Genomic DNA, 12908 nt, shown 5'->3' with positions numbered 1-12908 from the left:
AGGGCAACCTTTCTACAAAAACTTAATCTGAGCCTAAGCTAATAAACATGAACAGAGACAGCCTAAACTGAAAAACTGTAAATATAAGAAAAGCCACTTGCTTCACATGTTTTGAAGCAGAAAGAGAAGTATTTTATTTTGTGGTGATTAAAAAAAAAAAAAAACATGGCATAAAATGACCCATATAAATGCAGAAAATTGTTCTTCAGTTTCAAAAACTTCTGCATTCAAGGACAGTGGATAACAGTGTGAGATATGAGTGTTCACAAGGCAAGGATAACTGGAGTTTTAGACATAACTTATGTCCTGTGATAGTCTGAAATTAATCTCAAGCATTCAGAAGAATAATTTCACATGATGGAAAAAATGCTTTGACAAGCTCTAGCTTTTGAAAGAACTTTCAAGAAAAGGTTAAGTAAAACATGAGATTTCACCTATGATTTAGCAGTTCCCTCCACTCTCAGTACCTCCTGAAATACAAGCCATTTCCAACAAAGTCAGGAGCTGGACAAATTTAATGAAAAAAATCACAAGTTTTTTCAGGATTCTGCTGTTATCTGTAGAGACTTTTCTCCTACCCCTGCAATTAAAGTGCTAGAGCTTACACAACATAGCAAGCATAGCTGGTCTTGGTAAATTAGCACACAGCCAAATCAATTGATAGATGTACTGCAGATGATGTGCAGTCTCAATTGCAGTCAAATGCACAGCTTACTCCAAATCAAGGCAAGCTCTTCCCTTCTGGAGAGGTAACATACCATTGTCCTGAGAGCTGGAATGCCTGATAAGGCATTATTTGATAAACACTTGACACTACGTTTCAAATTTCAAAGGCATTAATAGTCAGCAAAGAATGCCAAGTGAATCAAAGAAAGCTCTTGGGATTTTAATGCCAAGTTATGTCCAAATTTAGAGTCTTGATGAAGTCACTAGGCTCAGGAACAGGGTCTGATTACTGAAAAATCTACTAAAGACAGAACACAGGTATTCTGTGAAAATTACTTCAGTTCTCCAACTGTTCCAGAAGGGATAAAGAACAAAGGCTAGTTTGTGCATACTCCTATTTAAGCATTCAGTTACCTCTAGAGAAGTAGAGCATGAAGACTTAATGACTCTGTTGTACAGTTTTTCAGAACAGGTATTTTTTAAAGTAGTATGGTTAAAGCAGCTTGCAAAATGTAGTAATGACAGGCCTACAAAAATGCCCAGATTTCAAGCTGTAACTTCATGAATTCCAAGCTGATATCCATGTTATGATGGACAACATCATCGATGAAAATGATGCTATCACTCCAGAGAGCAGGAACGTTTCCATTAATTGAACCGGATAAAGTTGAAAATACCCTGTCAGCAAATTCATACCTAGTTTTCTTCACCGCACCGAACATTTCCCTAGCACGATAAGCTGATCTTAACACCCACCTCAGCCATCTGTTAGCAAAAAGAAAAACAACCACGGGCTCCTGGCAGAGATGCCCGCACGCCGCGCCGCACCCAGCCCAGCCCGCAGGGCCCCGGCGAGCGGGCTCGGAGCGCGGCCGCCGCAGGGAGGGGCCGCCGGGGCCGCTGCGGGAGGGGAGGGGAGCGGAGCGGAGCGGAGCGGAGCGGAGCGGCGGGAGACAAAGCGCGGGGAGCCCGCTCTGCCGCCGCCCGGCCCTGCCGCCTCCCGTCCCTGCCCGCTGCCCCCCCGCCGCCTCAGCCCCGCCGCCCCCAGCACTGCCGGCCGCGGGGGCTCCGCCAACGGGCAAGGCGGCGCCCGGGCCCCCCTCCCACCGCCGCCACCGCCCGAGAACGCCCCCGCCGCAGCACAAAGGACCCGCCCGGCCCCGGGCGCCCGCCGGCTGCCCCGGCCCCGCCGCTGCCGCTCACCTTCCATCCCCTCCATGGCGCGCCCCGACCGCCGGCTCGGGCTGGGCTCGGTTTCCGACAGCCGCTGCTGTGGCAACGCCGCCACCGCCCGGCCCGCCAACAACCGCCGCTCCCATTGGCCGGGCGGGCAGGCGGGCGGCGGCCACGGCCCCGCGGGCGGGCGGCCTCTGCCTCTGCCTCGGCACCGGCACCGCCCCGGCCCCTGAGGGGATCGCGAACCCCGCTCCGCTCCGCAGCCCCGCTGCACCCCTCCTGCCCTCTGAGGGGATCGCGAACCCCGCTCCGCTCCGCAGCCCCGCTGCACCCCACCCACTGCCCGGCGCCCGGTGCGGGAGTCGCCAGCCCCGCTCCGCCTCGCCGGGCCCGGGAGATGTCCCCCGCCCTGGGAGATGTCACCCGCCCTTAGGCTGCGCCCTGTTGGGCTCCCAAGGGAGCAAGGCACCCGGTCCGGGCATCTGCCTGCAAAAACCAGGCGTATTCTGACTCAGGTGCGACCTGACGGGTCCTGAAGCCCATTCGTTGAGGTTATGCTGTGATCAGCCATCTCCTTCCATGAAATACAGGATCACAGAATCGTTAGGGTGGAAGAGACCTCTGGGGATCGTCCTGTCCAAACCCCTGCAAAGACAGGATCACCAAGAGCAGGTGATACAGGGACGAGTCCAGGTGGATTTTTGATATCTCCAGAGAGGGAGACTCCATGACCCTCCCTGAACACGAAGACCAAAGCGAAGCACACAAGGAGAAATAATCGTGTAGTCGGCAAAGCATCCAGCGTCTCTGGATGGATACAGGCAGCAGCTCGGATGGTGTCAGGATCCCTCCACCCTCAGCACCCAGTAGCTGCACAGATGGGTGCTGATGTGTGGCCTTACTGAGTGTCCCCTTGCTAATGAGAAAACTAGGGCAACTACACGAAAAACAGAGAAAAAAATGTTTTCAGGTTCATGTCCTGAAAACAGACAATGTGTTCCTGCACCCTTTTCCCCCCTTATTTTCTTAACTGAAAGAGCTGCTAATTAAAGATTAGTTATCTTGATGGAATCTCCTGCTACAGGATAACATTTGAGTATGGATATTTTTGGAAAATAGTGCTGCTAAATTGCTGTCGGCTAATGAATATAAATAACGCTTGATACATATGGAAATTTTTTCTGATTCTTTTACAAAAGGTCTCCACATTTTTAGAACCAAAGCATTTCAATCTTTCTTTCTTCAAGCCATTATTTTAGAATTACTTCTTAAGAACTTTTATTTGTCTTTCTCGTGGCAATATGCCATGAGCAACTAATAAAGTTTTTCTGAAGTACAATAAATCTTATAGAAATTACTGCTGTCTTTACAGGCACATGCAAATAATTTCTCTTCTTATGCTAGACATGTTGTTTGATACAGATTCACTTGTCCATAGAATCACAGTTACTGTCCTTATCACAGCACATCTGTGAATGCAACACAAAGAAACAAATACATTAAAACTACATTAAATTGGAGATTATGGTCATGTTGTCGTTTCTGCATCCCCTTAGCACAGAACAAATAGATCCAGATGCTGCATGCCAAACAGCCAGCATGTAAATCATGACTAATATATGATTAAAATCATCATTTGAGACCAAAAGCATGGGTACATATGGTAGTTCCAGCTGCAATTTTTTTCTAGTAATTTAGTAAAAGTACATTTCAAATTTGCCTTTGGTCTCTAGAGTTTATGCTTATAAAATTACAGGCCATGCCAGAAGTAACTAGTTCGCCACCAAGTTGCAAAGTTCTAAACTTTGCAAATGATCCTTTAAATCTTTGACACAGAACTTAAACAAGCCTATAGCTAGCAAGCATTTCCTGATAAACTTACCATTTGGACAGTGTACCAGAAGTGCACTTCCTTTTATAATATTTCCATATGTGGATTGCAAATCCAAAACCAGAGGAGATGTTCTCAGTTTAGTGAAGGGTTTCCTATTAGAGGTGCATTTTGTTTGGTTTTCTTTATCATTTCTCTTTGAAATTTTGGGTTATTTTTGTTAAAAGCAGGGGCATATATATAACAGGGGCATAATAACTTCAGGCCACCTACCTCCAAGTGTCTACAGTGTGCTGTTCACATCTGAGGTAACTGTCAACTTCCCCAGCACAGTCTGTAGAGATTTGTCCTATTGTTGATATGGTCTATGGGATCTGCCAGGCCAAATTATCATCTGTTCCAGGACAAGAGACAAGTGAATCACCAATACTGCTGAAAAACTAAAAGATTCTTTTGGCTCTTGTGGCTGGTGTCTAAACATGAGTTGTGCAGCTGTAACTGTGGACAGCACACTTTAAAGGACTCCTGATGCTGAACAGGAGCTGTCTTTTAACTGTGGTGTCGTGTGGGGAGCAGGGGACAAGTCCTCTGTGATCACAGCCACTGTGCTACATGAATGCCTTCACAAATTTACCTTCATACTGACTGAAAAAAACCCAAGCCCGTGTATTCCTTCTGTAGACCTACTGTGCCAAACTCAAGTCTTTGATGCAATGATATTCCTATAACATTTAGGATTTTTTTTTTCAAACCATATGCTAAATTTATTAATTGCTAGTTAGCATCATGTATACTTGTGCCAAGATTTATTTCTGGCTTATGTATTTTATTGTTTATCTCTTTGATGCATTTATAGGGAACTAGCATCCGTTCTGTTTCAGTATTTGGCTTGTCAGCCTAAACAAAATAGAGCTCTTCTGCACTGACTTCAGAATCTATGCTTCCCATTTCCGTAGCCACCATGGTACCCTGTATTGGACCTATTCCTTGTTAGTTCATATTTCATGTCTGATCAGAATCTTAAACTGTCCCAGGAAGGTGATCTTATTGCATCACTGGACCTCTTTGCCTCTGCTGGGAATGTTTCTATGAATACATCTTAGGTTACATTTGCTATGCTATGGTAAGCCTGTAGGCACCAGTATATATTTAGCTCCTCTTCCATATCAGTTGTTTTGTGGAGTCAGCAATGATGATAGAAATTTTTGCCTCTAAAAAGTAATGCAGTCTGAACAGCTTCCATCCTGAGTGTTCAAAGTCCTGAGTGTCTCTAAGAAGAATCAGGAAAACACAGCCCTAAATCCAAAAGCCCTAAATCCAAAAGCTATATATTCCTTACTTGAACTTTTTTCAAAGAATTGAAATATAAATGCTAGCACAGCCATGCTCACCTGTGCCCAACCTCCAGAAGTAGTTCCAAAGAAGAGAGATAAAAGTCAATCTGAGGTTTGCTCAAATATTAAGCAGGTGACACAGTTTCAAAAAATACTCAGGTCTCCTTCTGCTGGCCAGTAAAGGGACAGTTTTTCATTTTTTGTTGGTTAAAAAAGGAGCCTGCCCACGGGGATAAATTGCAAGAGATAAATGATGAGTTTGTGATATATTAGAAAAACCCATTTTACCTATGGTATGTGGGCATAGATAAAAGTTACAGGTTAGTCTAGATCATTGGTTGCATAAGTCAGTCATTTTCAAGTGCTTAGAGACATGGAGTCATGGCCTAAGATTTGAAAGTGTCCTGAATTTCAAAACTTAGGGAAGCAGTGACACCAAATCATTCTGCCCAAATCTGTCAAGGCCTCTTGCAGAAGGACTGAGGACGGTCCTCACAGGTCCCAGGTGTACTGCTGAGATGTAAAGTTGTCTTTTTCCTTGTTTGTGACCAGCAGATGTTTATGGCTGGCACAGCCTGACTGGCAACAATAAACTCATTTCCTATATGTAAGCCCTGTTTGTCATGTAACCACCCTTGTGTGAGAGATGCCTGGAAAGGTAAAGGATATATTTGGTAAAATGTAATGCAAAAAGCTCTGACATTTAGAAATACTCATAGGTCCAACAGTCACTCCACATGAAGGGGGTTTGCTGTAGGAAATGGGCTATGAATCTTATAAGCAGTTTAAACAGGCCAAGAGGAGCTGTGGAATAAATATGTCTACCTGTATATATTAATATAGAAAAATCCCTATACTGTACTTTTCCAAATCTTTAGTCACTTTAGAAAAAGATTCCGGGATCCAGAGTTTTGACAATACCTTGCCCCTGGTTTTTGTGAAGCAGTGCAAATAATTTCTTTGGGGTGGAAGTGTCAAAAAACTACTAAGTCCTGTAAAATGATCAGAATTTCATTAACATTTCAAATGCTCTTTTTCACCATTTGAATCCTTGTCACAGTGACTAAAATCTTTATAAAAAATCAAAACCTTTCCACTATCTTTCATGTTAATAATGAACACTGGATAAAGAAGGATCTCCCAGAGCGGTATTTTAATTAATACACTTTGCACTGTAACTAGCTTCTGGGAATTCAGATATGCTTGCACAGGGGGACTTTAAAATTTAAATATTCCTAATAAGCTTTTTCTTACAGTTAACGTTAATTGAGGACTACAGACAAGAATGATTACTCTCCTACTAAAATAATTCCTCAGTTGAATTCCTGCAATAATGCCTTTTGTTCTTTTGTGGGTTATAGTCAGAATTTATATTCAGGAATGGAGTATTGTGATTTTGCTATCAATCTTTTTAGCTACCCAATTTTTTTTTCAGTACAGTTCTGTAGTTTTGTTTGGTGTGGTTGTCCCAGATTAGACAGAACAAGACCAGAAACCACAATAAAACCTGGTATGCAGTACTGGAGTAAACAGTTTTTGCTCTCTCAGAACATGAACTGCTCAATTTATAAAGCTGATTCTAAACTGAAAAAAATAAGAGTAAATGACTTATAATAATGCCCAAAGGACTAAGAAAATATGAGTTTAAATTCTTGTTTGTCAGCTGTTGGGTAGATCTTCTCAAACTGAGTAGCCAGTAATAGAAGAAGACAAGCGACTGTGACTTTATCACTGGATGTAGTATCTCTGCTGGTTTCTTTTTTTCCATATATTGGCTTTTGCAACCTGTATAACAGTCTTTTATATGTTGGGATGTTATCTTTTACAATTCTACTAGCAGGGTAGTGCTTAAAAAATAAGAGGGCAATTCAGAATACAGAATATGTAAGCTGAACAAATTGACTTTTGGTAAATCCCCTGGACTGTGTTTATTTTCCAACACACTTTCATGCTTCAGCTTGCTGGTTTAGGACATAATCTGTTTTATAAGGCAAAACGCAAGCCAAAAGTGAGAGATTACTGAGAAAAAACAATGCTGCAAAGTTGATTTTGCAAAGCCAGAGAGTTCCACAGAGCACTTTATGTGCTTGTCTTTCCTAAATGCTCAATTAGAAGATGGACTTTGCTAGGCAGACATGTAAAACTGGGGTGCATCTATGTATTCTATGATCAAATTCATCACCCAGCTGGTGAAATACTCTGCTCTTCTGGAACCCTGCTAATGCCTTGCATGGTGAATAAAATTAAATTTATACATATGTACCATGATTCTGTCAACAAGATGAGGTGATTTCACCCTTCAAGGCAATTTTTTTTTTTAGATTAAGAAATTAAAATGGCTTTATAAATTAATCTACGTTTATATTGTAATTTGATAGTTTATTTCTTCACTATGCAGAGGAACAGGTCATATTAGACAATGGTAAGACTAGAAATTCTGGCTGAACTTAGATTTTGTTTCAGAATAAAATATTCTGAAGGGGTAGATGGAAAAGTTTCCTTTTTTATTTATCACCTAAGATACTCAGCTTCTTTCCCAGAATGTGATCTTGTGATCCATCTGTTCTTCAACAAAAACCTGGACATATTATGCAGTGCACATCATCCCTTATCACACTGTGAGATATGACTGAATTTGCACATTTGCAGTTCTTTCAGAATACTTAGCCATGAATATGCCAGTAGAAGACCTTCTTAAATCATTTTTACCTAATAGTTTTGCAAAGAAAGAAAACACTAAAGTTTCATCTAGTTGTAGATGAACATTTAGTTTTGTCCAATCCAAGTATCATTAAATTGAATGTACTTTTCCTTAAGTTAAACAAAGAGCCCAGTGAGTGAATTCTCCAGGCCTGTTCCAGTTGTAGCTGATTTCCCTGTGATTGTCTCTTTTTATTTTTCCTTTCAAAGCCACAGCCTCACTCTCTACATTTCTTTGGCCTTTCTTGCTCTATTTCTTACCCATAATATTTGTGCATGGCCAAGCTGAGAATTCCCAGTTCCTCATGATGATTTGTGATCTTTTTCCCCCAAATGCTAAATATCTGCATGCCCTATGTTGTTTTCTAGTATTAAGATGTGTCAGTGATTACATCTACTGAGAGTGTGGGGTGAAAACTGATGCTCCAGCCTCTCTAACACCCAGCTCCACAGGGTATTGCAATCAATTTCTTTTTAAGTATAGATCAATACACTAGAAGTTTTCAGCAAACTGAAAATAATTGTGACAAATGTGGTGGCCCTCAGTCTGAGCTACTCTGAGATGGCTTTCTCTGTATAAATTTGCTTTGCTCTGTAATTAAATGCTTGGAAAAAAAATTAATTTCACCATATGATACAAATCCACTGATCTTTCCAGCTTCATGTGAGAACTTACGGAAGAATCTTGACACATTTGGCACATTGTGGATTGTAAAACATTACTTGTGGTGATGAATGGTTGCTCATGAGTGACTTTAATAATTACTGTAAATTTTAATATAAAGAAAAAAATGTTGCATTTTATTTTCTAATTTGCCATCTGGCAGGAAATCTTCTGTGTCTTTATAAAAACTCACCAAATATACACAGGCTTGAGCAAGAAACACAGAAATATTAGTCCATGCTTTCACTCTGGGGAATGGGCCCCTCAAACTGAACCATACTGGAATATATCAGCAACTGGGCTGTGGCATAATTCTATTTTTAATCTCAGAAACAGAGGGGACATATGCTAGGTCAGAATAGTTTTCACAATGTATTTTTAAATATTTCATGCCATTTGATCAAGCTGTAGAATTTAGAGATTTAAAAAAATCTTTAATTATTTGATTCACTGGTTAATATTTGATTAGACATAGCTTTTCCTTGATTCTTCTTTGGCTTACTGTGATATTTCATATTGATTTAAAAGATTTACAAACATTGATCTCAGAAATTGAGTCAAGGTTTCTGTTTTTATTCAACAGCATGAGACACACTTTGAATTCAGAGCCTGCTTAAAGTGATATTTGCTCTAAAATACTGAGTGTAAAAAACCCACTATTTATATATAATAGCTGTTACTTGTGAAAATAATATCCAGCAACTATGGAAGTTTCTTGATCTCAAGCCATTACTGACACTTGCAGAGTAAGACATGGGAAGAGGAAATGAAAGCATGAAAAACCACAATCAGAGTGAAGAGGTGAAATTGTCTCCTCTGCCTCTTGTTCACAATCATCTTCCTTTTGCTTGAGGAGAGGTAAATATTTACAAAATAAAAACTTAAGTATATGATTTTGGCTTTCATATCATAATGGGCAGATTATTAATGAAGGAGATTCTGAGAATCAATGTATAACACTTTAAGATGGAATTTTTGTTTCTTTCATTTTCCTGATGCCACTTCTGTGATATTTGTGAGAATTTTGTTGATTTTAAGTGGGATTCAATTTTATTTTCTCAACAGATTATATATAAAATAAGATAAAATGGGCTGGGCAAAATTCCTCCAATAAGTACTTTTTTATTTTGTGTCTCTGTATATCAATATTTCTTATGGGCCTCTTCTTAGTCTTTAACACATAAACATGTTTTAAGTGTTGAGTGAATTTTTGTGTCCATTTGGGAAGGCCATTTAGATCATAAACATATCAGGTGGTGCCAAGTATTGTCAATTAAAATGCAAAGGTGTCAGTCAGAGATCAAACATAGGGAGTACTGAAAGAAGAATAGTGTTTTGCTGGCAGGCACTGCTGGTTGTCTCTTTCCTTATTGAACCCTCCTTTAGATTTTTCTTTAAATACTTTTGGAGAAGTAATTCTAAAAAACGTCTAATTAAAACTGAAGGGAGAAACAAGGAACTGAAACTCAGCTTCAGGCCCGATTTTGTATTTTCAAATATGCTTTTTGTGTGCATCTAACTTCAACTAAGCCAGCAAAAATCTTTTACAGCTCTGGATACTGCTTACACTTCCTGAAAATTTTGCAATACAGAGTTCTGTTACCTACATCTCTGTCTACCTCCCTCTGATTCTAGGACCACTTCATTCAATTTCCACCAGCGTGAAACTCTTGATTTTTGTGGACCTAATTCATTAGCAATAGAACAGAAAGTCCTGGCTTAGCAATGCTGTGCAACTGGCAGTTCAGGGAGAAACCCCACTGAATTCTATTACTCCTCTGAATACTTTAAAATCAGTCTCTTATGTTACTTTCATGGCTTGATTTTCTCTCAATATTTCAGATTAGGCTATTTCCTAAGTACTCTCTCCAGATATTCAAACATCTATTTCCAGAACTTTGCTCTCAAGAATTGCTCCTGCAACCTCAGGTTCTTCTCTCTAATTATTATCTCCCTCACTGATTTCTGTATTGTAAGCAGACTCAAATGAGGCCAGCTCCTCATTTGCACTTCTGATCTGGCTTGGATGACTATGTCTGTATAATCCCTTGTATGCACTTTATGCACCATAAACAAAATTTGGGACAGCAGAGTCAGTAGAAACTATTTACATGTACCTTTTCCTGAGACCAAACTTATGCATACAAATGTGATTTGACCTTGTGAAAGGAGATTCTGGGGCATCTCAAAGTACCCCAAGTTCTCTCACCTGTCCAGTGTCCTACATAAAATCACCATTTGCAGTTGGGATAGATGGAGCCTCTTCAGCCATGCCTTGAGGGGCTGGGGCTGCTTGCACTTCAGAGAAAAGTGTGACTAAGTGGGTTCCAAAGTGCCTGCAGTACAAGCAGACAAATGAGGAGATTTGCTTAGAGCATGGTGGCTGAGTCACCGTAAAGCAAGGCCCATTTATGTCTTACAAGTCAGCCCTTTGCATACCTGCTGAATATAGCCTTTAGCCCATATTTACAGATAGGCATGCCCTCCCTGCTGACCAGTCCTACAGGATATATTACCTCAAGTCTTGGTGTCTTCACCCTCATGGCAGAGAGAAGGAATGATATCCTGGGCTGCACTGACAAAGCATTGCCAGCAGGAGAAGGGAGGAAACAGCTGCTCTGCTCAGCACTGGTACTCAGTGCCAGTGAATACCACACTGCATTGGAGTATTGCATCCCATCCTAGATAGCTCAGTGCCACAGAAATGTGGATGAACTGGGCCATCCAGTGGGGGGCCAGCAGGATGCTGAAGGGACTGGAGCATCCCTCTGATGAGGAAAGCTGAGAGAGCTGGGGCTGTTCAGCCTGGAGAAGAAAAGGCCCACAGGGATTTCATCAATGTGTGGAAATACTTCAAGTGAGAGGGCAAAGAGTGCAGAGCCAGGCTGTTATCAACAGTGCCCAGTGATGGGGGGGGGGCCAGAGGCAGTGGGCACACACCAGCACACAGGAGGTTCCTTCTGAACATCAGGAAAGAGCTTTTTACTGTCAGGGTGACTGAGCACTGACACAGGTTACCCAGGGAGTTTGTGGAGTTTCTATTTTTCTAGATATTCAAAATTCACCTGAACATGGGCATGGTGAGCCTGCTGTATGTAGCCCTGCTTGAGCAAGGGGGTTGGAGCAAATGACCTCCAGAGGTCCCTTCCCTCCTCAACCAACCCGTGATTCTGTAATTAATTTAAAACACGAAAGTCCAGCACAGTTCCTAGCAGAACCTGAACATCCCCCTGTACTATTATTTGTCTGTCAGAACTACAGTGTTATATGAATGACTAGATATCTTTTAGGTCATTCAGCTTCCTTACATTCAGACCTCAAACTTTTTGGATGTTGGACCTTATATTTGAATTGCCATTTTAGCTCTTTCCAGTTCTGTACTTCCCTCCAAGTCCTCCACAGAAATCTCAAATGTTATTTCCATCAGCTGATGTGTTTATTCATCCATTATCTTAATCAGTCAGCTTTTGTGTATGTTATCCTATAGCTGTGTGCGTGCCAGTTCAGTTAATATGCTTGATGCATAAACATTTGGTTTGCTAACATAATGATTATTATTTTTGCCATAAACAAAAACAAGAATTAGAAGCAAATGCTGCCACTGACAGTCTTTGAGGTAATTGGGTTTTTCTTTGCCAATGGCTTACAATTACTGTGTAGCTATTTTTGTATGTAACAGATTTCATTATTCGAGTAGAAGGGATGAGGTCACTGTTTCATATCTATGGAGATATGGATCAGCATGCAGTATTCTACTTGGTACAGTAATTTACAGGAGCTCTGCATTGTTTCTGTTTGTACTATGAATTCAGAAATTTGTACTTGCTATCAAAATAGCATATGCACACCCTTTAAGGCAAATTCTCCCCCTTTTTTTTTTTTGCTGAGAAATTTTTGTTTGCAGAGAAATTCTTTCTTTCCTGGTTCTTTCTTTCTTTCAAGGCTTTTGTTTTCACATTTAAAACTCCTGCCATTCCTAGTTTGAGGAAATGCCATTTTAACAAAAAGCATTACTTATTTATGAAATATTCCCATTATTGCTATGGATCATTAAACCACCATGAAAACACCAGAGAATTTGGATGCTGCTGTGGTACAGATGATTTTCGCCCTTATGCTTCTTTTAGTAATGCTTTGTGAAGTGATATTGACAGACACAAGGTTTTCTATGTGCCATATGGTTGTAGGCCTTGGCAATGAAAGTATTTTAGTTTCACTTTCAGATAGACAAGATTTTTTTAAAAACAAAAATTTTTCTTTTCGCAGTAATCACATTTAGCTACAGTTCTTTTGAATGAACACTCACCTTTGTGTGAGTGGAAGGACATCCCTTAAAGTATGAAAAAATTTCTTGGTCCAGTGAGATGCACGCTAAATAATCAAGACTGCAAAGTACCATCCAACCAAAACCACTCGATATGGGTATGCATTGTTGTTGAGTATCAGAATAACAAAACAAGCTTATTGTGCCTTTTTCTCAGAGCAACTCCATTATTCCAGAAATATTATTAATAAAAAAATATAAATTCTTCTCTAT

General features: G+C 40.7%; 1 protein-coding gene across 1 annotated transcript in view; it reads right to left on the bottom strand.

Moving 5' to 3' along the window:
• The window catches only part of ZC2HC1A (zinc finger C2HC-type containing 1A), a 45927-nt gene extending 33228 nt beyond the window's left edge, over positions 1-12699 (bottom strand). The window contains exons 1-2 of the mRNA XM_058025898.1: positions 12678-12699; positions 1870-2328 (exon numbers count right to left, since the gene is read on the bottom strand). Coding sequence (XP_057881881.1) covers positions 1870-2328; positions 12678-12699 — 481 coding nt within the window. The remainder of the gene's footprint in view (positions 1-1869; positions 2329-12677) is intronic.
• Between the last annotated feature and the right edge of the window lie 209 nt (positions 12700-12908).

The sequence above is a fragment of the Melospiza georgiana genome, chromosome 1 (assembly GCF_028018845.1).
Source record: "Melospiza georgiana isolate bMelGeo1 chromosome 1, bMelGeo1.pri, whole genome shotgun sequence".
Taxonomy (NCBI): Eukaryota; Metazoa; Chordata; class Aves; order Passeriformes; family Passerellidae; genus Melospiza; species Melospiza georgiana.
The sequence above is the reverse complement of the archived record's forward strand: the minus strand, read 5'-3'. Positions and strand labels throughout refer to the sequence as shown.